The following is a 25488-nucleotide window of genomic DNA, read 5'->3' as shown; positions in this document are numbered from 1 at the left end:
AGCACATTCATTACCAGCCTTTTTGATGTCACATCGACATTCTCATCATTACATTTTCCAAGAATCACCTCACTCACTCCAAGGTATCCCCACCTTCATCCAGTTAGTTTGAATACATTTTAATCTAAGGCTTCGATTCACTCTCACAAAGCAGCTGCTCCATCTTAAAGCTCAAATCTGAGCTCGTCCTTTGAAACACGTATTCACTTTTACGCAAACATGAATGTCTCGTTAAACCGAGATCTCAGGAAATGAGAGAGTAGTTGACCATGTTTCTCATCGAGATGCTTCATGCAACAGATTGTATAATGAGAACGTCCTTGAAAGGCTCAACGTGCAAGTCCACCATCAATCTCAGCAACAAAACTCATGTCAAAGCACGTCTCCAGTGGGTGATCCTCAATAAAATGCACTGGCTCATTTCCCTATGCCTGATCCTCTCTGTAATTCATGTAGCCATGATTCTTTTCTTTTTTTCTTTTGTACATTCACACTAACAGATGGTAAAAATATATTGGTTTAAATGTAGAAATATAGAGGGAGTAAGAAACAGTGGCACATTGTCCTTTATCTGAGGGCTGCAGAGATTTGAACAGCTGGTTTTGACTTCCTTGTACGAAAGCAGTGAAGAGTGAAGAGTGCTGGGTATTGTTCGCGGAGTGGCCCTTTGTGAAATGTGCACATAGTTCAAGAAAGCTGAAGGCGTTTATACTCCGTGGAACTGCAGCACTGAAGTTTTCTCTCAGAGATGTTGTCTTCCTTAAGGTGTTGGTTCATCTTGAAGTTATTCATAAAGGGAGGACAGGCAGATGCAGATGCGTATCCACCATTTCTCTAGGTCGGGGGTCTAACCTACCTTCACAAGTCCTTATTCAGTAACTTGCACATTTAAGGCACCCCTTGTTGACTTAAAAAAAGCTTAGAAAAAAAATGTCTCAACAGAATGCCATATTTATTGTTGATATTGTTGGTAAGTGACATTTATTTTTGAAAAAGCACTAGTTACAGGATATCAGCTAGGGCTAGTGCCCCTCTTGAACCACCCCTGGATCCACCCCTGGACAGAATATCTTAATTCACTGTTTTATGACTTAACTCAAATTCAGACTCTGTGCAACACATTGTGTTAATCAATGTCCATCCTCGAAGCTTTACTTCATGAGCAGGTGCACGCCTTTGGCCCTTCTGTTCTGCTTGTCAACATTTAAAGCATCCGTCCCTCTTCCCCAAAATCTGCTCTGCACTCAGGAGATGAGCGGGTGTGTCGGGAAATCGTTGTTTCCAGAAAAACCCTGCAAATTAGAAGAGGAGCCGAGCTGTTGTGTTGATTACAAGTAATCAATTTCAGTCATGAGGAGGTTTGGAGCTGCTGCATCATTACACAAATTACCCACAGCTAACACACACATACACACACGCACACACACTGAAATTGCTGCGACTGAAGACACAGAAGAAAGAAGAAGAGCTGAATCATACTGTGTGTGTGTGTGTGTGTGTGTGTGTGTGGTTGTGTGTGTGTGGGACAACTTTACTATAGTTCACAGATCCCATGCATGCTGTTAGAAAATGCTGCAGGGAGTTCTTCATCTGCTTTCTGTCACTGGTTCATTCTGATGACACACAGTTAGCTGCAGATTTCGTTCCTTGTCTGCTTTTGAATCAAAGTGCCAGAGGGCTGACTTGTCTTCAAAGGTGACGCTGCCACCTAGAGGCAACTTTACTGATGTCTTAATGACTGCTGTCCTGAGCTACAGAAGAGCATTAGATTAAATTCCGTACTGAATCACAAAAACCCTGTTTCCTAAACAGACTGCATTAATATTTTCAGCAGCCAATGAATAATAAGAGACACCCACAAATAAACCAATGATATTCTTGAGCATGCACAAATCAAAGATGATGAAATATGAAACAATATCTTGCGTATTTTTGGGGGGTTCTGCGGAAACACATGCCCTACTTTTAGTTTCATAGCTAAATTTGTCAGTGAAAATGGATTTCATGGCAACGGCTTTATCCCCAAAACCTACAACTGAGGCACTGTAACATGTGTAAATGTATGAATATGCAACACATATGAAACACATTGAAGTATGATCAACAGAACTCGCGCTAATGTGAAATTGTGAGAACTCTGGCGCTCCCATAATAGAGTGTTGTTTTAGAAAAAGCCCTGTAACAACCCAGAGTCTGTCCCCTGCTGTCAGATCATGCATCGTTAACCCTAAACTTCTGCCCCACTGATGTCGGCCCCGTCAGGCTGTCTTTAGGAGGTCGACAATAGACAATGGCTGTTGTAAAAGTCTCATTCAAAGTTCCCTGCATTACGCATTAACATTAGTGAGCCGGAACAGCCAGATGAGTCTGCGGTCCAGCCACGTTTATTCAGCACTGCAGTTGCTTTTGAAATCTCGTCAGACGCCTCATATTTCTTTCTAGGTCACTGGTAAAAAAAAAAAAAAAACAGAAAGAGCCACTCCAAATATATTTCTTTCTCTTTTCTATTTTCCCCCCTCAAACTTGAAAGATGTCTCTGCTCACTGCCACCGGTCGCAGTCCTCTTCAAATGCTCAACTACTTTCGTGCATTAGTGATAAATTGGAGAATTATTAATCATGTTTTTTAGAAAGATGGTTTTGGTGCTCAGGAGGGTCAGATGCTCTCCGTCTACAAAGCTGAATGTTTTTTGTTTGTTCTGCGGTCTCTCTTTAGAAGCCGCTGATAATCAAAGTGGCTACAGTATAAAGTCAGCAGGTTTGGCTATCATGTCTATATATGGCTGTGTGTTCTTTTAGATTCCATTATTTATTTTCATTTTCACTAAAGCAACATTATGATTTCACCTAACTTTGCAGCACTTGCCATTCGAACATTTGAAGACACCTCCTGATCTCACGGCTTGCCCTGCCTGCGTCCCTCTCACCTGTATGTCATGGCGGAGCGCCCAGCCTCGCACTCGGCCAGCGAGAGGCCACACTCCCTCAGGTAGAGCTCCAGTCGGCGGCGCTCCACCAGCCTGTGGGCCGCCTCCAGGATCTGTGAAGCCAGGGCCTCAGACTCCGTCCTCTCGTCCGACGTCTTGCTGCTCCGGGCTCCAGACTTGGCCACGATGCTCCCTGAGGAGGACGACGCCTTGGGCTTCTTGCTGAAGCCGTACAGGTCCTCCACCGAGTACTTCCCCCCCTTTCCCCCTCCGGAACCACCACGGCTGGCGAACATTGTTATCTGGGAGTCAGGTGCAGGAGCTGAGGAAAATCGTTCCCCTCCGTTGCTCGGTTCTTACCTTTCTAAGTCTACTTTAGGCGAAAGCAGCTCCTGCCTTAGAAAAAAAAAACAACAAGGCAGAGCTATTTTGATAAGAGACTCATGGAGATTTGAAGCATCCGGTCCCAAGGATGCCAGACATCAAACCGCTGGAGACGGGAACTTAAAGCACCTGTAAAATATCAAAAGGTCCTGATTGCTCCTTTGTGGAGTGTCTCAATCCCAAAAAAAACAAAGCCCGTCCCAACATGTCAGCAGCAACGCCCAGTCACAGACGATGACTCCTGCTGGTGTGAGGTGCTCGTTTGAGTGAAAATGGTCGGGAAAAGCAATCAGCATCTTTCTCTCTTTATCTCTCAAAGGAGGGATTTGTGTTGATGCCCCAACAGCTTACATTTGTCGAGATTAAGTGAACGCCCGGATGAAGTATCTGTTCTTCTGTGGCTGCGATATAATCGGAGTCAGTCGAGGCTGCGAGAGTTCAGCTCTCAGAGCTTTTACGCAGACACTCTGCAGTCAGATTATTTTGTCTACATGCACATGTGATTAGTCGATCTTCAAACTTCATCTCGACCAACAGCCCCACCGCCTCCCAGCTCCTGTTGAGTCGAAATAAAGGCGATTGGCGTCCTCCCAAAAGCCTGGTGCCGGCTTCAGCCCAGTGCCGCGTTTTGTTGTAGGGCCAAACCCCCAAGTGTCTGTTTTTCCTACAAACCATGAAGAAGCACAGAACCTGTGAAGCTCTGAACTCATATCATTTACTGTCTGTGAAAAGGAGAGGACGTCGTCTTAGAGATAAAATGAAAAAAAGTTAAGGGTTTGTATTTATAGAGCACTTTCCTACTCAAACCAATTTACAGTACAGTTTTGCGAACACTTTGGCACACGGACTGGCTGAGCTCGGGATCGAACCGCTGACACCTTCTGGTGAGTGGACGACCAACTCTACCTCCTAAGCCACAGCCGCCAGATGGAGAAAAAAGTGAAAAATGGGAAGCTTCAGTTCAGGGAGACGATGATGTTGATGGGGAGGATTTTCTTCTCAACAGTATATGCATAGTCATTGACCTCTTAATCTACCACATGCATATACTGATCAAATGGGAATTTAAAGATCTAACACTGTGATCTGAATCTTCCATGAAGATAATGACTTCACTCTCTCCCACCACAACTGTGCATTGTTTCAACCCCCTAGGGTAAAAAATAAACCAATCAGATTGATTCACGTTTGAGATTCGGGTTTTCTTACACACCATGGGTTAAAGGTTGTATACATAGGATTAAATATCTATCAATGGCTTAATTGACGAATGGATGTACACAAGTACCCAAAGGTCAAGCTCATTGACTGTCTGAGAATCCATTCATGCATCTGTGCGACCGCTTCTGACCTCCTTCATCTTCCAGCTGTCATGGCTGTCCAGGTCCCTGCTGTCCAAACTAAACCACGCCCCGCCCCACCTCTGCCGCAGTGGCTCTTAGAAGCAGAGATCATCTGGGATTAAGTTGCAGCTATAATCGCTGTTTCGAGTGACCACAGTCACACGGGCAGCTGGCGGAGGTCAGTCCTGATCTCCAGTGTAAATTACAACCTCGGGGGTGTCCAGGCGCACGGAGGAAGCCGCCATTGGTATTGGGATTATTTTGATGCACGGGTCGGATCAAGAAGGAGTGGATGTGGAAATATATACGCTTTCATATCTGCGAGGGTTCCTGGTGTCCACATTGCGTAACTGACAGATATCTGAACTGGAACAGTGGAGTTTGTTTTTAGTGATCTGTTGCGTAACTCTGCAATGTCAGTCCGACAATATAGTGTAGTAAGGTATGGCGAGGGAGTATAGAACAAAAACAAGATGGAGTGCTGCTATTTTTGCCCAGTGTACATACTGTACGGGGATGAGAGGGCGGCGAGCTCTGCTGTTAGGGAGAGGAGTGTGTACTGCTGATGGAGACTTTTTTAATCACAAGTTACTGTGGGTCACCACTGTTCAGGCTGTGTTACTCACCCTCCAGCACCTTTATACACTGCTGCACTAAAGAGTGTCAGATTTATTTTACTGCAACTTTGAGAGCGCTGGCTAAGGAACAGTCTGTAACAGTCAGGGTGGCAAATCACACCGAGAGGCTGTTTGAAAATGAATCAAGTCCAATGCGGGTGGTTAAACAACAAAGTAGATTGTGCGGCTCTGTACAGCACGTTGATACAGTGGCTGTAGCCTCACAGCAGGAACGTTGTGGGTTCGGTCCCGCATCGAGAACTCTTGTCATTTCTGTGTGGGGTTTGCATCTTCTACCTGTGTCTTTGTGGAGATGCTCCGGGAACTTCCTCTCCGAAGAGTATCAGAGATTCTTAATTGCCTGAAGGGGTGAATTTGAATGGTTGTTTGTCTCTGTGTGTCATCCCAGTGATACACTGGTAACCTGCCCAGGTCACACCTCTAACCCTGTCTCAAGTCAAAGCTTATAATGCGCTTGTCATAAGACAATGTCTCAAGCTATAGCTTATAATGCGCTTGTCATAAGACAATGTCATAAGACAGCATAATTTATAATAGTGGCTCCCAAAAATGTAATTACAGCTAAAGAATGATCTGTATCAAGATAAGACACAATTGTTGAGGTCTGGTTGTACTGGACCACGCTGCCTCAACCTGCCTGTTTGGGATAAATGACACTCCATCAGACCAGCTGGTTTTACTGTAAAGAGACAACCACTTGGTTCAGTAGGGACCCAACAAGAAAACTGTGTTTATTAGGCAATAGTGACAATGTGCAGGGGTGTGCAGATTGTGTGTGGGGGTGTGTCCATCGTCCTTACGAGAGCAAAAAGTCCCCATACCATAAATCATTACATTTTATAGGTGAAGACATTTTTTAAGGTTAGGGTTAGGGTTAGGTCAGGGTTAGGTAAGGGTTGGTGCTTGGTTCAGGGTAAAGGTAAGGGTTAAGGTTAGGCAGGTAAAAACTATAGTTGAGGCTGGAGTAAGTCTCCAAGAAACCAAATTACAGTTAATGTAATGTCCTCTGAAGTCATGGAGACAAGACTCTGGTTGGTGTATGTGTTCGTGCTTTCGTGCACGGCCGCCCAAGCAAAACATGACTCTGCGTTTCCTTTACTCGTGCACCACCCTCTCTTGACTTCCAGGGGGCGACAGAGTAGCGCAGATGGGTGACAGCGCCCCTTGCCGGTCGATCCAAAGTTATGAAAGCTCAGTTTAGAGGCGACTCCTCTCTGTGATGTGAGACAGACGCTGTCATCGATGTTTTAAATAAAAAAAAGATGCCGTGGCACGCTGCATCCATCAAGCTCGTGCACGAGTTAGGGTTACACACAGATGCAGGTAATGGATTATAGATCAGTCCTGTGTCTGACAGAACGTGTAATTACTCCAGAGGAGCTGTGCACTCCCACATCACAAGCCCTCACTCACACACACGCACACACACACACACACACACACACGCTCACACTAACATCGACGATCCTGCCCCATTTTCATAATGCACATATGAAGGCAATGACGCATGGCTGCAGCTGCGCACCAAGCTGAAGGTTTATTTTTGGAGAGCTCATTGAGCACGGAGGAAAAAATGCGTTCCTGGAGACGCGACACGTCCGAGCTCGTGGATTCGGACAGCAGGTTTTCTGGACGTGGGGTTGCACTGATGGCTCCGATCAAAATATCCTCATCAGGCTGCTGCATGCCCTGCTCAACTTCTCTGTGCACACACACACACACACACACACACACACACACACACACACACACAGGAGCCTGCGTCCATGGATGATATATGTGCACATATATGCAGCAGGGCCACACAGGTATCTCACATTTAAAGCTCCTCCGGTGTTTCTTCTGTAAACCACAAGGGAGTCTGTAGGCGGGAGTCAAAACATGAAAATACACGTGAACTAAAACAAATGATGTCCAGAATAAACAGACCACACCACACATTCTACACACTAGAGGGCGCCAGTGACACAGCAAATAATCCCAGTTCCTCTATCAGGTGTGTGTGTATGTGTGTGTGTGTGAGAGAGAGAGTGCGTGCGTAAGTGCTTGTGTGTGTGCGTGTGTGTCTGTGTGTGTGTGTGTGTGTGTGTGTGTGTGTGTGTGCGGGGGTAATCCTCCTATTCTGGGTATAATATATATTTGGAAAAGGGGCTGGTTGGATTTGCATAGCATATCATTGTATATGAGCTGTGTAAAATTGGAACCTGTCCAGTGTTGATTACAGTTATTTCATTTCTATAATCTGATCACATTCATGCGTACACACACACACACACACACACACACACACACACACACACACACACACACAGAGAGACACTTACTCATACTTTGTAAACCTTGTTGTATTGCGTCCAGATGATGGTTAAATCATATCCATATGCTCCCTCCTCAGATTTCTTAGAGGACGACTCTCCACATGGTGAACAAAGGTGCAGGGACCTATAGCAAGACACACACACACCCTTGTACTTCCATCATAGTGGGGACACTCATAGGTATAATGCATTGCCTAGCCCCTTAACCTAACCTTCACCATCAAAACTAAATGCCTAACGTAAACCTAATCCTAAAAGCAACACTTAACCCTCAGAAAGCTCTGCACAGCCTTAACCTTAGCCTAAACCGAACATTAAAACATGTCTTAACCTTAAAATTGTGTGATTTACATTATGGGGACGTGCTTTTTGTCCCCATAAGGACGGCAAGTCCATAATAATGTGACCATGTAAACAGATTTATGTCCTCACAACATGAGTAATACCTGGACCACACACACACAGAAAGAGAGAGAGTGCGAGAGAGAGAGACAGAGTCCTGATCGCCCTGCGGACTGTCATTATGTGAGCCTAAGAAACACAGTTTGCTCATGGGGTCAGCCCCGAACGTGAGTGGTCATGTTTTTACAGTATAATCAACCGGTGGGATGGAGTGTCATTTATGCAAAGGAGGAGGGTTTGAGGGGCCACAAGCGAACAATGGATGTGTGTGTGTGTGTGTGTGTGTGTGTGTGTGTGTGTGTGTGTGTGTGTGTGTGTGTGTCACTCAAAAAGTTCAACTTTATGTGTCCCTATACCTAGTGAGAAAGTGCAGCAACTTGTGTGTATGATTGTTTGACTCTTCAGTGCTTTTTTACTCATTTGCTGGACGAACATGTTTGAAAATTGCTCAATGAGGGCTGCTGCTCGCCCAAGAACAATTCACATTCAGACAAACAAGAAGAAACGTCTCGTAAAAGTAAACAGCTAAACGACCGCAATACAAATATGAGCCGCTGACTCCACTGTGTTCATGAAAATCAGACAGAGCTGAAGATTTTACTGTGGAAAAGGGGAAAAAAACAGATGAAATGTTTAAAAAAGAGGTTTGGTAGTTTCCCCAAACCCTAGAACTGTTATAAACTTTTGCCTGATTAAAGAGGGAGCCTGGTGAAAACACTCCGCGTCTCAGTTTGTTGACCAGATGACTTTTGGTGGACACACATTTTTTCCACTGATGGCTAAGATTTACAGTGTTGGGGTTCAGGGGGCGAGAGGGAGCCGGGGCTGAGTTAGGACCTGGAGGTGAGGCCTGGGAGAGAGGTTAAGCACAACACCGTGGCGTGAACTCATCAATCTGAGTTCAATAACCCATATGGTGATCAATCACGCTGAGCAGGAACATCTTTAACACAATGTTTGCCATACCTCATACTTCAGACACACACGCACAGACAAAGCGTGTCAACTTCTTCATTTCGACTTGTGCCGCAATTGGATATTTTTTCTTCTACTTCAAATTCCCCCCCTTGCGTAAACCGGACCCTGACTCATGTGGATCGAGTTTCAGAATATGGGTGAATCACAGGGAGAGGATGAGAAGCAAGAAGGTCACACTCCTTTCATTTCCTCACAGAAGGCAACGAGCACATCTTGGCGGCGTGGAAAACAAAAGGCTGCCACTGGGGAGATGGATGGCTGCTGTGCGTGCGTTTGTGTGTATGTTTGTGTGCGTGTGTGTGTGTGTGTGTGCGTGTGTGTGTGCATGCTGAAAGTTGAGACAGAGCAGGAACCAGCAAAACACCTCTGCAGGGGCCGGTCTCTCGTCCTGGAGGTGTTGACGTCCATATTCACATTCTTCAAGCCGCTAACGCCTCAGTCGAAAAACATGATATGATGATGTGTTCTTTGAAGCCTGATGAAGGAGAAGTGGATACCTGCTATTACATGTGACTTATGGCTGTTTTGGAGTCATAATGTATATATCGACAAACCATTTGGCTCGGAGAATGATCCATTTTTATGAGCAAACAGCAGCACAGAGGAGCAGGAGGAACATGGATCCATAACTGTGGCTGGGGCCAAAATACATTCCTCAATTTCTGATGCAGACATTTCAAATAATGATAATGAATGGAGATGATCCAGAAGTGACATTGATTTTGAGCGTGACAGCCTCACAAAGAAGTGAATAATGTCCCAATATTTGAATTACCCCTGCTGCAACAAATAAAGAATAACACTAAGGGACAGAAGGGGCCCGTCATCCGAGGGGTTTACGTTGAATTAAGTGGATTAGGCTCATAATGAAAAGTACAAGACTAATTCCACGTCAAACTGCACTGCAGCACGGTGGAATAACCACACTCTCACAACCCTATATTTGATCAGGTGGGTCAGCTAAGTCGTATTTACAGCAATGGTCTGTCACAGGCTTGCAGCAAAGTCAACAGATGTATTGTAGAGCAGCGGGGAGCGACAACTTTTCCCAGCCATCACATTCGATAGACAAGACAGAGCGGGAGCGCAGTGTGCCTCCTATCTGTCCACACCATCACACGGCGTGCACAGCTGAAAAATAATCTCAGCTGGCTGCTGGGTGGATTTTCACCAGGAAAATGCTGGGCCATTTGGAATCAGATCGTCTGCTGGTCCTCTCCGGGAGGGAAGACTTGGCACAGGAGCGACAATCTCACATCTGACTTTCCAGCTCCGAGCCGCTGCTGCACGGGAAAATCGAAAGCAACTCTGCAGATTCCAAAAGAAAGCATTAAATCAGTCCGAAAAAAAAGAATCCTCTTTTACATGTTAAAGGGGCATTCCAACAACTTTACGATTCAGCTGGCTTAGGAACAGTATTAGAGGTGGTGGTACACTGGAAACAATCTGATAGATATGTCCTCAGACCACATTGGAGAGCAGAAGTTCTTACAGCTCTATCCATAAGGGTCACACTCAAATGTAGAGTGATAAGATATGATGATCATTCCAATACAGGGAGAATGGGGCACACTTTCAAATGCATATGTAGTGTTTCCCTTGTGAAGATCAATCATTGGACGCAGCTCCGTCGGTGGGAGGGGTTCCTGAGACTGCACTTGTGGGGGTCACCTTGGAAACTCACATCAATAACAAAGTGCCAAAATACAGAAAAACAAATGTTTGTCTTGTCAACTGTTGTTGTCTTTTGATTGTTTTCTTTTTTTCACTTTTATGTCTTTATTACATGGAATATCTAAAATAAATAGATAGAGAAGTGAATGTGGAAAAGTGTATCTACTTTGTAAAGGACTGTATTAATTCTACTGACTAAATAAAGTAAAAAACTAAATTGGAGCTGAGTAGAAGGCATAGCTCAAACGAGGCCCGACGGTCCCCTTATGAAACCACATTCAAATTCACTTGATCCACATTTTTATTTGGATCTGCACCAAAATGAGCACACATAAATATCAGTCCCCTAAAAAGACAGATTTTTTTTAACAAGTTCCATGAGTTATTCTCTCTAAAATCCTGGAAAATCTTGATCCACACCACAATTTTATGGCTTCTTTCCTGATCCAAACCACATCTTTCCAGTAGTTTGGGTGTAATCCTTCAAACAAACAAACAAATGCAGACGAAAACATAATCTCCTTGACGGATGGATGTCGGAGCAGAATGACACCGCTCATCTGTTAAAGCATAAATAACCCCGACGCTGAAGTCGTCAAGTTTGACATGATTTAGGTTTGAGACATAAATATATTTTCTAACAGAAGACCTGCATCACAAACTGGAGAAGGTTTGGAAAAATGAATCAAACAACAGATGGCATTGAGTTGCATTACGGGAATTGCGTGATCCAGTTTGACCCATACTTGGAACTAAAATTCAGCTGTTTGGAATTTGACAATTAATCGGTCTCTTGTGAGCCCCCTCAAATTTATGGAAGCGCAAAACTCTCGGTGGACTCCGTCGTCAATCAAGACACGTTTAATGCAGGATCACACTCTGACTCTCCGCCGTGTTTACTGCACCAGACGGACTGAAACCATTCCACATCACATTCACCCTGCCCCCCCTCTGTTTTCAAACACACAGGTACCTGTCCCACTGGTTAACCCCCATCCACCACGGCCATGCACCCACCCACACACACACACCCGCCCGCTCTCCACACTTGAATGAACACAGGAATGCGAGGGGAATGACACAATCCCACCAAATGCTAAAAACCTGGCGGGCCCGCTCCGCTCTCTCCCGACTCGACAGCGGCCCTAATGAATGGCCATTCAGAAATGCAGACAAAGCTGAGCCTAGAATTTGTACTATACGCCGGGGGTCAGGGGTCACGCAGAGCAGTGACAGAGGTAGAAAGCTGAAGTGAATGCCCAGCTCTCGCTTTCAAACACCCAAATGAAGAAAAAAGAGATTCATACAAAGTGAAGCACTCTGCAGAGTTAAGGAATACTCGGAGGAAGAATTGTTAATCGTTGCTATTTTATCTCCGCCACATAGAAGCTGCACTTGTGCACGTCTGTAATTTGTGGACCACACGAGAGCAACAGAACAAGAGTAATGAGTCACTAACACAGAGATACTCAAAGTGCATTAATCAATGAATCTAAATACTGACTTCAAGCCCCGGCTGCTTAGCCTGCCTGCATGCTTAAAGTAGCTTTGGAGATAGAAGGAGAGAGAAAGGAAGTGTGTGTGTTTGTGTGTGTGTGTGTGTGTGTGTGTGTGTGTGTGTGTGTGTATGTGTGAGGGAGGGAGAGTTTAAGCTTATGCTGCGCTATAAGCTGCTCTCAGCCCGAGGCACAGGAGAAGAAAAGAACATCTCTTCATGATTAAAAAGGGCTGAGGACCAGGAAGGGAAACATAGGAGAGGACAAGCTCCAAGGCCCTCGGGGGTAAAAAATTCAAAAAGAAGTGTCTCTGGAGGAACAGAAGGCAGGAGGAGTTGCTGCGAGACGGCAAAGCTGCAAAACAAGAATGGAGACTGAGGTACGACTCTCGCCCTGGCGGTCTCAGGTTCCCTTCTCATTCTGAATAAATGGGGCGATGGGATTGATGAAAGACTCGCGACAGAAATCCACAGAGACGACAGAAAAGGGGAAAAAACAACTCCCCCCGTTGAGATGTTTTACTTCCACGTTTGTGCTGTGATGTTTGACAGACCAGGCAGAGGCCTTATCTAACCCCAGATAAGAACACGACAACCAAGGACCACTCTGTTTGGTGCAACCTGTAAGCACCGATAAAAAAAAAAAACTCAGTTAAAGAAAGTTTTTGAGGAAATCCAGAAACGTCCTTGTGCGATGATAACGCCGGAGCGGCTTGGTGGTGAGCCATCGTTTGATTCCGGACTGAAGTCACAAGACGGGTAGATTTCATGCTGTGAGGTCAAATAGGGACTTCCTTTTCTATGCAATGACTTATGATGTATATTCATGCTTCTGTATGTCTTTGCGCTTCTCACATTCAAAAGAAGCTGAAAGAATCGAGTCCATGGTGATAATCACTGCTGTGCATCTTTATTATGAATACTGAATACAGATTAGCGTACACACAGGATGGTAATCAAAACATACTTTTTTTCAATCTATTCATGATTTTCATAGTTTAACTGAGATCTTCAATATGAGGACCGCATTTCCCATAATCCTTGAGGGAATCGCTCGCACTCTTGCGCGACAATACCAGTGTTTTTGATTAAGGCCTGACAGCAATTTGTGTTGCAAAAAGGAAGAGAATGGGTGATTTTGGCATCACACGCATTTTGATCACATTTGGTAGCAGCACAATCACTTTAAAGCAACACTATGTAACTTTTTCACCTTAAAGTAGCAGCACCAAAATGAATTTGATGGTACACTGAACGGTGCCACCTTCATCCCTACGCCTCACCCTGAATGCTTGTTTTGTGTAACCTCGGTGAGCAGGTGGGATCTCCTGCGACACTGGGAATGCGGCACGGAACCGGTAAGGCTATTTGGACCAATCACGTTTGAGCCGGCTTTGGTTGGCAGATTGTAAACAGACCATGTGGCAGAACACATTGGCTGGAATATATCTGGCTTTTTAATTTATCTGCATTCATATGCGGATCTGTGTTAATAGGGTTTAGCAAAAAATGTCATCTGGATCTAAGACACATATAAAAAGTGATAAAAGAAACTAATAAGACTGTAAACAATGTCATTCATGATTAGCCGCCATAGAATAGCCAATGGGCTCAGAGATTGCAGACTGATAGTCGCAGTTTAAAAAGTCATATTTAGACACGGCAAGTTCAAGAGTGATGCTGCACTGTACATATAATTACAACTACAGTAGAAGTAATTACAAAACAGTGTTAATCTCCAACATCCAGCGTGTAAACTTTTAGAATATAAAGGATTCTGAGCACAGTTTGGTGGAGCACTTATGGTTCATGGGTAATGTTATTATTATATCATACGTGAATTGCTGTTGCTATCATTAATAACATCTTTACACTCTTATTGTTTTCATCATAACTAGTTTGAGCTGAAACCTGATGGTGCACAACTGTTCCTGGTCTCTCTCTCCTCTCTTTCTTCCCCCTCCCCCATCTCTCTCTCTTCTCTCCCCTCTTTTCCACCCATTTCTCGTCTCCCCCCCAGTTTCACCCTAACCGGTCAAGGCAGATGACCGCCCACATTGATTCTGCTGGATGTTTCTTCCAGTTAATGAGTTTTTTCTCCCCACAGCTGCCTACGTGCTGCTCATTGTGGGAACTGTTTCTAGGATTTTTAAGGTTCCTGACCTTCTATGTAAAGTGTCTTGATTATGATTTGGCGCTATACAAATAAAGTTGAATTGAACAATGTCCACCGTTCTGTTGTGGTTCAGTTCAGTGAGTGGTACAACACAATCAGAGCTCCGCTCAACAAAAAATTGATAGGCTTTGGTTTTTCTCTGCATGAAAACCACTCAGTCTCTTGGACACAACACCTAACATAATTAATTATCGCATGTGCCTACAGAGGGTGCTATTTCTCACTAAAAGTTACACAGTGTTGCTTTAAGTTAGCATGTGCTGCGAACATTACATCACAAAACCTTTGGTGTGCATTCAGTGGATTTGAATCTACGCTACTCCTCACATTTGATTGGACATAAATGCGTGAAAATTGCACCTTAAACCTCTTAAAACCCATAAAAAAAAGTCTGAATGGGAAAAAAGAAAGTTAACAGAACGATCAACCACAAAACAGAGCTTAAAGAAAAAAAAATACACACTGGCACAAGAAGGAAACTACTGAGAAGAGTGTTGCAATGCATTTTGTATCCAAAGTGGCTGCTTAAGCTCCATTTTCCTGATTCACTGCAGGTCTGGGAGCCACCCGGGGGAAATTACACCTGACCCAAATGTCAAAAAGGCTGGTATTATCCTTCAAGAGATGCAAAGTCTTTGGGAAATACTTTGACATTTTGAACTCCAGTCCATTATTCTTCCCCACCAAGCACATGTAATAATGTGAAGGGGGGGGACTGCTCTGCTAATCAAATAGGAGCTCAGCAGTGTTGTTAGCATTCCAGCCTGAAACCAATGGATACTGCTGACAGAAAGCTAAACCGTTACCCAATCTGGGTGTCAGGAAACAATGTTTGTACAGCTAGCTGAGCAAGAGCAGAAACATTTCACAGACGGCATGACAAACATCGGATGAAGGAAAATATCTACGCTAAACTTCAAAATGTCAAAGCAAACCCTTTAGGGCACATTAACATGAATCACCCACGAGATTTTTGCTTTAAAAAAATTGGCATTTAAGTCCACAAAGATGACTGAATGGCACTGGAAGATGGAGAATACAGAGTTTTGAAATTGTATTAGTCAAAACATGTGCGAGGTCAGATTGCTTCCTTGGTAAAGAAAACCAATTCGACAGTGTTCTCTGGTCTCTGAGTCCACTTGGTCCTTTGTTCAGTCTGATTATAATAAAAAACGGAGCTGCCGGCAGAATCACAGGCAGTGGAAATAACCCAACACACTCCGAGTGAGAAGCGTGGAGTTACTTAAGAGATTAGAATGAAGTCTGATATGATGAAAGTGCTGATATGTGTCGTGTGTCTCCCCGCTCCTCACTGGCTGCTGAGCCTGGAGAGGGGAGAGCCAGACTGAGGAAGATGAGAGGAGTCTGATTAGGACGAGTTCAGCACTCTCCAGAGTCTGCATCACACATCACACCTGAGCAAAGAGGTAATGTTGAAATCAAATGGAAGAAAAAGTACAATCCGACTGTTAAAATGTTCAGGTGATGGAAGTAGTAATGTAATCCAGATGGATTTAATGTAAGACACCCAGAGTTAAAGCAGTTCTCATTCATAATTACACAACAATATGAAAACAGATGGATCCTTTAATTGTCACGGGTATTTTTTTCTTCTCGGTGTCCTTTGGTGAAGCAATGTTTTTGGGTTGTGGGTCGAAGACCCGTCAACTGCCAGTTTTCAGGACACCAAGATACTAGAGGAATTTGTAAACACTGATCTGTCTCTCCACTTGGTTTAGCATGTCTACTCCCTAATCTCTTGTGGATATAAAAACACTGAGCGCAAACTTTAAAAATGAGTCATTCTGCAAATCATCAGCTTCTCCCCCTGGTCACTGTGGGTGACAGGGACTCGCCAGTCTCCAGACGACTCTCTCATCCTCTGGGGGAAAGATATCTTGAGCTAGTTATTTTTTTCCGTCCTGGTCATGAATAAATTGTGCCAATCTCTCCTGGAGTCCGTGTTCAAAGTGGGTCACAGGAGAGGATCCGGAGTGCTCTCGGTACATGGGCTGCACCTGCGTGCTGGTGGTCACGTCCAGGTTAGTGAGGGGTGAGCTAGAAGGTCACCGTCGCAGTGCTCTTGTTTTGAAAGGTCATTGTCTGGATGCTGGAGAGGATTTTCCTCTGATGGCCGGCCAGAGTCACACCCATGTGGAGGAGATCCCTGAACAAAGACGAGGGGGAAAAGGACTTATTAGGAAGGAAGAACATAGAGAAATGAAAGATATGAATCAATGGACATAAAAGGGATATTCCAGTCCAGAAATCTTTGCTCTCTGGGCTTTGCTAGTCGTTCACATTAAACTTAAAATCAAACTTCAGGGATTCGTCAGTTTTTCAGGAAATTAAGATGAGTTCACACTACACACCTAGATTTGCTGTCTTATTATCGACAATCTTTCAGTGTTTGTGAGGTCATACTACATGACTGAGTGGTGACAGGGGGGGCCCCCGCTACACCATCTTTCACCAGGAGAAACCTATCTGGGCACTGAGCTACATTTAAACACGATAAGAGAAGAGAATCGGACTGATCCTGTGTCAAGCTGCTACAGAATGACACATCCGGCTGGGGGAGAGGTGAAACTCTTCCGTGGTGAAGAACAGAGAGCAAGCCAGGCCTCGTGTTTCTGTCTGAGCCCAATGCGGTTAATTCAAACTGCCCTGACTTTGTAACCATGTCCCTCACGCACATGGTTATTTCTGTGATTTCCATGATTACACACGTGCAGTTTAAAATCAGGGGGCACCTCCCCCCTACTTGGACCCTCACCACCTTCACCCTGTCCCTTGCTCTGATTGTCTGGATTTGCCACCTACTCCGACTGGAGGTTGGAAATCTGATCGGAGTCTGCGAATGGCCCCTAATCGTGTCTTTGAAGAGTGAACACACGGCCAATGGCGACTGGAGATCAAGCGAAAGCAGCACTTTTGTCTGCTGCTTGCAAAAACTCGGGGCGGACCGAATAAATCAGGCTGAAAATCCCAAAGTGTGAGCAAGGCTTTAATTACTGCAATCACCACAAGTGGGCCCGGCTCTCTGACCTTGTGGGCGAAGCCAAAACGCTCCTCCAGCGATACTGCAAGTCTCATTTTAGATAAGAAAACTCTCAGTAGGTACTGACTGTGTGGTGATCTGGGCCAGCTGGTCCACGGAGCTGAGGCCGGCCTGCAGGAAGCTGTCTTCGTAGCGCTCCATCTTGATGGCCCTCAGCCATTCCCCCACCGAGGCGCACGACGAGAGGGCTAAAGGTGCACGCTGGTCCAGCAGGCTGTAGGACGGCCTGGGGGAGCGGAGAGGGGAGACAAAGCAAGGACTTACACACACTGTCAGCACAACAACAGTGAGGAGCTTATACATATATATCCTGCAGCAACATTCCTGCTGACACACAGGGGTATAATCTGACTGTGAGTGACTGACAGGGACTAACAATGGGATTTGTCAGGGGTGGAGGCTCCTCTGCTGTAAGCGACCAGCCCGCCAGGCAGAATGTGGAGGGAGGGAAATGGGCACAGCAAGAGGCTGACAGCTCCCAGCAGGACATTAAGAGGGAACATAAGATCGGGCACGAGGAGGGTCTGGCGTCTGTCCCGTGACTATCAGGAGAGACAAACCTGGTTCCTCTCTTTTTACTGCTCATTCTCAATCTGCATATTCGCTGTCACCGTGACCTCATTGTATGTCAATCAACCACACACATCTGCGCACTCACCCTGCTCCCTCCTGGGCGACTATTTTCAGTGATGCGGGATTGCGGATCAGCTTGTCCAGGGCGCTGACGAGGTCCGTGAAGCGAGGGCGTGCAGAGCGGTCCTTCTGCCAGCAGTCCAACATCAGCTGGTGCAGGTGGGTGGGGCAGTCGGGGGGTGGCGGCAGCCTGTAGTCCTGCTCTATGGCATTGATAACCTAATGAATAAGTGAATGAATAAAAAAGAAATACAAATCAATGCGTTAAATGATGGTATTTAATTCAGTGTCGAGTAGCTCGGTGGGCCAGAAGATTAGCACGCGTACAAAGGGAAGAACAAATAGAGAAGAGGAGAAGGCTGAAAATCCTACTTAGATTAGCACTGTACAACTGTTGGCAACAAGAGACATGGTAAAGCCCGGTGATCCTGCTGCTCTTCAGCTTGATGCGTCAGTCTGCTCACAGAGTGACGCATCAAGCTGGAGGAGAGGGGACACGCTTCATTGGACATCGCAGTTGTTAAGAATAGAGATTTTTAGCAGCTTGTAAATGGGATCGGGGTCTGTGAGGTTTCTGCGACCCATCGGCCTGCGACTCATTTAAATGAGTTCACACAGCGACTGGTGACTTTCAATCCACTTGCAAAACTCGTCTGCAACTGGCAGATTGGCTTTTGCCAGTCGCTTTTTGAAAGTCATTACACAAGCTGCTGTTTTGGGAGAAGCTCAGTTTTTATGTTGTGTCCGACTAAACCCCGAACTTACATCCTGGTTGCTCATGTCCCAGTACGGCCTCTCTCCAAAAGACATGACCTCCCACATGACGATGCCGTAGCTCCACACATCTGAGGCCGAGGTAAACTTTCTGAAGGCGATCGCCTCCGGTGCCGTCCAGCGAATCGGGATCTTTCCTCCCTGGGCAGAAGAGGAAAACAGTCAATACTGCAAAACTTTCCTAGAACACAGCCAGGCCGAGCTCGGGACAAGCCACGCGAAGGGGTGACAAAAATACTTTAAGTCTAGTGTGTTTTTTTTTTTAACGTCATGTTTAAACATATGTTCCCATGTGAATAAATCATTATTAATTGAAGGGTTGCCCAGGCGATAGCTGAAGAGGACTGTCAACTCACCAGAGAGCTGGTGTAGGTCGGGTCAGACGAATTCTCCTGCAGGAAGCGAGACAAGCCGAAGTCGGACACCTTGCACACCAGGTTGCTGTTGATCAGGATGTTGCGGGCGGCCAGGTCCCGGTGGACGTAACTCATCTCTGCCAGGTACTTCATGCCCGAGGCGATGCCGCGCAGCATGCCCACCAGCTGGATGGGCGTGAACTGGCTGTCGTTCAGCTACGGGGGGGGAGGAGGAACACTTGCATTAGGGCTGGAGTGATGTGGGTGGCGTGTTTCACTGTGTGTGTGTTCTCTCATCGCACACTGACCCGTAGGAAGGAGTCCAGAGCTCCGTTCTCCATGAACTCTGTGAGGATCATGACTGGACAGCTGGCCGTGATGATCCCCTCCAGGTGGATGATGTTGGGATGCTGGAACTGGCCCATGATGGACGCCTCGGACAGGAAGTCCCGCCTCTGCTTGTCAGTGTAGCCCCCCTTCAGTGTCTTTATTGCGACGTAGTTTTCCTTTTTCCCCGGAGCTCGCAGTCGTCCTCGACACACCTCCCCAAACTCTCCTGCAGCCGAACAGACACATAAACACATTAAGCTGTTTTCTTTTGCTGCTCCTGACTTTATTGGGAGCATGAGTTATCTCCAGTGGCGCTAAAGCCCGCTGGAAGCTAGTGGTGCCCTTTGGTTTGAACGAGAGCTACTAATACAGCTAACATATTTATCAGTTAATTGCTTCTTTTGCTCGCCAATATTGACTTTTGTCTAATAAAGAACCCAGACAATGGTTTTAAATGTCACAGAAGCAATTTAACTTTGTAAGTTATATGTTCATAATGTTATTTCGGGGGGGAACAAAAGAAAAAACTCAGTCTGTGAGTCCAAAGTTTATGAATAATGAGAAATAGCATGTGGTTGGCGCTTACCGGCACCGATGACCTCCTCAATCTTGACAAAGGAAACATCGATTTCCTTGGCAAACTCTCGCACCGCCTCATTCGGGTCCTCGTAGGTGAAGGGGTCGATATAAACTTTGACCCCGGCTGGCGAAAGACAAACAGAGTCGTGGGAAAGGAAAAGGAGAAACGTTTGAGAACTATGAGCAGAGCGTTGTCATATTTAATGTGATTTCCTTGATGTTGATGAATACGTTGAACATTGCTGCCAAGGTTTAGTTTATTTCAGAGTGTGTGTGTGGGTGTCCTTGTGTTACCTTGGCCAACTAGGTACTGGCTGTTTTTGTCGCTCAGTTCTGGATCCTTTAATCGGCTGTGTCTGCTGCAGGGAGACAGAGGTCGGGATAAATAAAGCACGATTTGGTTGGCAGTGAAAAATGGACGTCAGACTTATTCTTGGCAAGCGTTTCTAATGCTTTCTCAATAGGATGCAAATCAATGATGTAATAAAGTCACTCTTCAGATGAAAAAAATAAAAAAGATCTGAGCCCGGCTTTCTAAAATAGTATATACATCAAAAAACGCGGTATATTTTCACTCGGTGTTGACAATTCTAGGATGTGAGCCAGCAGAGCAATGATATGATAATATATTGATTCCCCTTTGGGAATACTCAGGGCGCCACGCACCGAGAGGTCAGAGTTCAGCTCAGCCACAGACCACTACCCTCTAGTTGATGGAGATCCAGTGTCGTAAAGGGTGCTCTCTCTCTTTTTCCCAAAACACAGCCATCCTTTTATTATATTTTGATTGAAACGCTCCCTTGATGTGAGAACGCTTTTGTTGACCTTAAACCAGCCCCAGCCATCTTAAAAGCACAATGCATGATGGTTTGTGGTGATGACGAATACCTGAGCCAGCCGCGGCGGTTCTGCTCTTTGACACAAGCAGCTTCCATTATAATTCTGCTGGCAAGAGCTCATCCTCCTGCAGGACCGTAACAACCCTGTAGCTACTGGATCCCTGCCTTCCTCCATTTCTCTCCCTCTCCCACCTCTTAAGCCTAAAATAGCAATAATGCACCACCCTTGGTTAGTGGCAGATCTGGGCCTCAGCACTGGTATGTGTGTGTGTGTGTGCGTGTGTGTCTGTGTGTGTATATGTCACAAGGTCACGGCTATTGTTCTCCTGTCCTGTGGAAACAGGGTTGGGACGCCTGCATCCTGTCTCTCTCTGCCCTCTACCTCTATCGTCATCTCTCTCCATCTCTCTCTCTCTTTTTCTCTCGCACACACACTCACACTCACACACACGTTTTCTCTGTGATGGCATCCAACACTGTTTACTCAAACAATGAAGCCTAGGGAAAGTGTTCTAATGAGCAGGATAACTTTTAGCTGTGCAAGCAGAAGACATCATGAGCATTTCTTTGTGTCTCACAGAGGACAAAAAAAAACAACTGGTGTGAGTAACGGAGGCAAACCCACTCTTGATAAGATATGATTTGTATAAACAAGAGAACAAAGTGGGGCAAACTTGTAAAATTGGGGTCACAGTTGTTATTGGTTTTCCGATTTCCCCCGTTTTATTCCCATTTCCTGTTATTCTGTCTGCTCCTCTTTCTCTCGCTCCCTTTGCCCTGTTCTCACCGTATGCAGTAAGCGGCCACAAAGACGAAGGTGACCAGCAGCAGCATCCCGGCGGCGATGAGGATGCCAGGTAGCAAGTACTGGGAGGCCGAGTCCTGTCCTGAAAAAAGACAACAGAGTAGAGAGACAATGAGAAAAGGAAACCGACAGAAAGACAGAGAGTTGGAGAAATGTAACGACAGAAATCATGACAGGAGGTTTATACTGGTTGTAAAGAACAGTATGAGAGGGAGGGTAAGAACATGACAGGAATTGATAATATTGAAGAGGCTGAATACAAGGACAATAACTCAGTGCAAGGACAGGGCCTGATTATGCTGAAAGGAAGTCGAAAACAAAAAAGAGAAAAATGTGAAAGCGTGAAAGTCGTCAAGGTTTCTCTTACCATCAGGCAGGGTGCGGAAGATGGCTGCAGGGCTGAAGCTGCTATAACCAGCCACGGTGCGCACCCTCACCTGCACCTCATACTGAGTGGCCCTGCGGAGGTCCGTCAGCACGGCCTGGTTTCGGTTACTCTCCGTGTAGTGGCACTGATCCTCACTGCGCCGCTCCTGGAGGAGAAGGGAGAGAGTTATGCCGACTGGAGGTGAGCGCAGAGCAGGAATCAGTGAGGAAACGACAGAGATCACAGTAAAAAGAACAAAGAGCAGAAAGGATCATCTATAGGAATTAAAATATCCTACGAAAACGGGATAACTGCAGAATGGTTGATTGGAGGCTTATTCAAACTGAGCTGAAATAAAACTGGATTTTCACCTTCTACAGAACATCAATCCTGGGCTAGATGGTCTGTTTTTGATATTGCATTTATCATTAAGAAATATGAACCTTGCCATTTCTTCAGCAGAACATTGCATTTATGACCAGACAATAAATGTTCACTTTGATTTAGTACACAACATATCGGACCCCAAAACACCCAAGAAGCATCAGGTGATTGGATCCCACTGGTCTGACTGCAGACTCCAGAGGCTTAATCCGAGCTATGTTTATTTATATGTTGGGGGGTTTACAATGTTATGATTTCATGCCTGAAAAAGAATCTGGTTTCTCAGCAGCATCATGAATCACTGAAACAAACTGAAATTAAATCCTTTGTCCCGAGCGGCAGTGTCTCATTAACTTTGTCCAATATTTGCAGTACATGTTTGTTTGTCTGTTTTGGGGGCGTGTGTGAGGAAATCCATTTCAACCGCTGCCACGCCCCGTTTCCCACATCTGCGTTGGGGCAACGAGTTTACCGATCCTGAGCTTTAGTGTGGCGTGAAAAGAAAAGAATGAAATCTGAAGAGAGGGATGTAGTCAGCGAGCTCTCACCTTCTCACAGTAGCGTAGCTGATACTGCAGGATGTTGTAGTGCTGCTGAGCTGGTACTGACCAGTGCAGAGTCAGACTGCTCTCTGTGGAGTCACTCTTCCGAATCACAGACACCAGCGACGGCACTGCACAGACGGCACAGGAAATAAATAAGTCGCACGTGGAACTTCAGACTGTGTTATAGAAACGTTCTCCACCTCCTCCTTTCCACCATCTTACCGTCATGGCTTGAAGTGATGTTGACGCTTTCACTGGCCGGCTCCTTGCCGCTGTGCGGAGACACCCCGTTGAGCGCCTGGACGGTGAAGGTGTAGGTGGTGTGCGGCAGCAGGCCCCACACCTCCACCCTGCGACCCAGCAGGCCCTGCTGAGCCGGCCGGTAGCTGACACTGTCTCCGCAGGGGACGCACGCTCCACCGGGCGGCCGGCACACGGAGCACTTGACGGCGTAGCTCATGTCCGTTCTGCCCCCGTTGTCCAGGGGCTCGTTCCACTCCAGGCTGAGGGTGGTGTCGTTGATCTTGGTGCTGATGCTGCGAGGGGCTGACGGAGTTTCTACAGGGACGATGAAAGAGATGCTTGAGTTTAGATCAGGCTTTTACTGTCCTATTAACACCAGGAATTCACTTCACAGATGTTCTCACAGAAAAAAGGGAACAGTTTGGTGAAATTCACTTTTTCAGACACACGAGATCCGGTGAATGTCCGGCCAATGGGGTCTGGAGTTTGCCCTTCACATGGGAAGAACAAAGCAGGACATTGTCCAGGTCGGACACGTTCACAACAACAGGAACATTTTCTGGAACAGCAGCATTAGTGTCAAACCCGGGTGATGCAACTTGTTGAACTGATGAAATGCGATAACATGTCAGTTTTCTCCTGTGACTAAATGTCTTCAGAAAATATCAGCAGCCCCCCCCAACCCCCCTGTCAAAATGTCATCTTGTTTAATTTTCCAGGTTGTCCCTTACCCTGATGCAATCACACCGCATACAATTTCTCCATCAAATCAAATTCTAATCTCTTCTGTGTCATCGTGCTGCTGCTTTACCTCTCAGTGACCCACACAGTCCCCCCCCCCAGCGCTGAAGACGTCATTATTCGGTCTGCACGCCGTCACTGTGCAGAGCGACTGCTTATTGCCACAACGATGTGTGGCATGTGTTGCGGAATTTAACCGGTCACGTTTTGTCTTCAAGTGGACGATAATGGCCGCTGTCTGAAAACCACGCGAAGGCAGCTATTGCCTCAAGCCAGGCATAACTGAACAGCGATACCACTCAGCCACCGAGGATGAGTTTCTGCTTCGGCCGAGGAGACAAAGCTTTGCCAGACAGCCTGCAGGTAACTTGAGTGCTAATTCGTGTTCTGAAGTGGGGCAACATCAAAAACAATGGGAGTGCACATGAATCATGAATTTGGGGATTTTTTTTAGAGGTGATGCATTTTATGACCTAACATCGAGAATCTGCATTAAAATCACAGAGGCTGCCACATTACTCACACATTACAACTGCACTCTTATTTTGAAGGGGAGAGAGCCCTACGATGTGCAGATGGGAGGGCTGGTTTACAATTTGTCATTCAAATTGACAATTTAAGGGATGTGCAGGCAATCCAGTACAAAGACAGAAATGGGGAGATTAAGAGATTAATAATTAAGATAGGGCTTTTGTAATTAAACTTATCGGTCATACTGAAATTGGTGGATGTGAATACTAGTTGGCATTAATGTCACACCTGCAGAAGACAGAGGACGTCAACAGCCCAATGGTTGAGTGTCACATCAGTTTCACTTCCTCTTTAAAGCCACCGGAAGAGAATGCACCTCATTAAAAAGCCCCTCCCTTTCAAACGCCTAACATGCCGCCGAATTAACATTCCTGACTTGGCATGGAGGTGTCACTCGAGACCATCAATGCCTGCTTTAACTGTGGAGAGGGAAAAGACCCTGCCCCCCCCCCCCCCCCCCCCCCCAACAACCTGTCACAAAAGACACGCATCTCAATGGCCGACACTCACAGAAACAGGAAACAAAAGAGGTTAGAGGAGCCGGGCCGACGACACCAGAGGAGGAGAGACATGGTCAACAACAAAGTGAGGAAGAGGCTGAATAGGCGAGAACAAACGAGCGTTATCTTTGCACCTCCCTGTTTGCATGTGGATTCATGTGTTAAGTGCGGCTGACGGCGTACTTACTGGTGCACTGGGTGTCGGGAGCGTCGGTCTCTGCACGCAGGTATCCGTACATGCGACACGCACACACCGACGCGCCCCTGACGGTGGTGTGGCTGAACCTTGGACAGCTTACGCACTGTCCCTCTGTGCCCGGCTTGAACTGACCCACAGGACAGGCTGAGAGGGGGGGGGGGGGGGGGGCAGACGAAGACAAATTACACACGACACTGCACACGCTCTTCAAAGCCGCCAAGTCCCACACGGACCCGGGTCGGACCCAATCTACAGATCTGGTTTTCA

General features: G+C 46.0%; 2 protein-coding genes across 2 annotated transcripts in view; both read right to left on the bottom strand.

Moving 5' to 3' along the window:
* The window catches only part of LOC133970119 (voltage-gated potassium channel subunit beta-3), a 22867-nt gene extending 19202 nt beyond the window's left edge, over positions 1-3665 (bottom strand). Inside the window, exon 1 of the mRNA XM_062406953.1 lies at positions 2927-3665. Coding sequence (XP_062262937.1) covers positions 2927-3222 — 296 coding nt within the window. The 5' untranslated portion in view covers positions 3223-3665. The remainder of the gene's footprint in view (positions 1-2926) is intronic.
* A 9381-nt stretch (positions 3666-13046) lies between these two features.
* LOC133969531 (ephrin type-B receptor 4a-like) overlaps positions 13047-25488 on the bottom strand; it is a 39184-nt gene continuing 26742 nt past the window's right edge. The window contains exons 5-17 of the mRNA XM_062406086.1: positions 25210-25365; positions 23230-23565; positions 23011-23135; positions 22079-22244; positions 21694-21793; positions 20362-20426; positions 20075-20191; positions 19467-19714; positions 19159-19374; positions 18794-18943; positions 18054-18247; positions 17463-17621; positions 13047-16501 (exon numbers count right to left, since the gene is read on the bottom strand). Coding sequence (XP_062262070.1) covers positions 16393-16501; positions 17463-17621; positions 18054-18247; positions 18794-18943; positions 19159-19374; positions 19467-19714; positions 20075-20191; positions 20362-20426; positions 21694-21793; positions 22079-22244; positions 23011-23135; positions 23230-23565; positions 25210-25365 — 2141 coding nt within the window. The 3' untranslated portion in view covers positions 13047-16392. The remainder of the gene's footprint in view (positions 16502-17462; positions 17622-18053; positions 18248-18793; positions 18944-19158; positions 19375-19466; positions 19715-20074; positions 20192-20361; positions 20427-21693; positions 21794-22078; positions 22245-23010; positions 23136-23229; positions 23566-25209; positions 25366-25488) is intronic.

Source organism: Platichthys flesus, chromosome 15, assembly GCF_949316205.1.
Source record: "Platichthys flesus chromosome 15, fPlaFle2.1, whole genome shotgun sequence".
NCBI classification, from domain to species: Eukaryota; Metazoa; Chordata; class Actinopteri; order Pleuronectiformes; family Pleuronectidae; genus Platichthys; species Platichthys flesus.
Note: the sequence above shows the minus strand (reverse complement) of the source record. Positions and strands in the feature narration are given on the sequence as shown.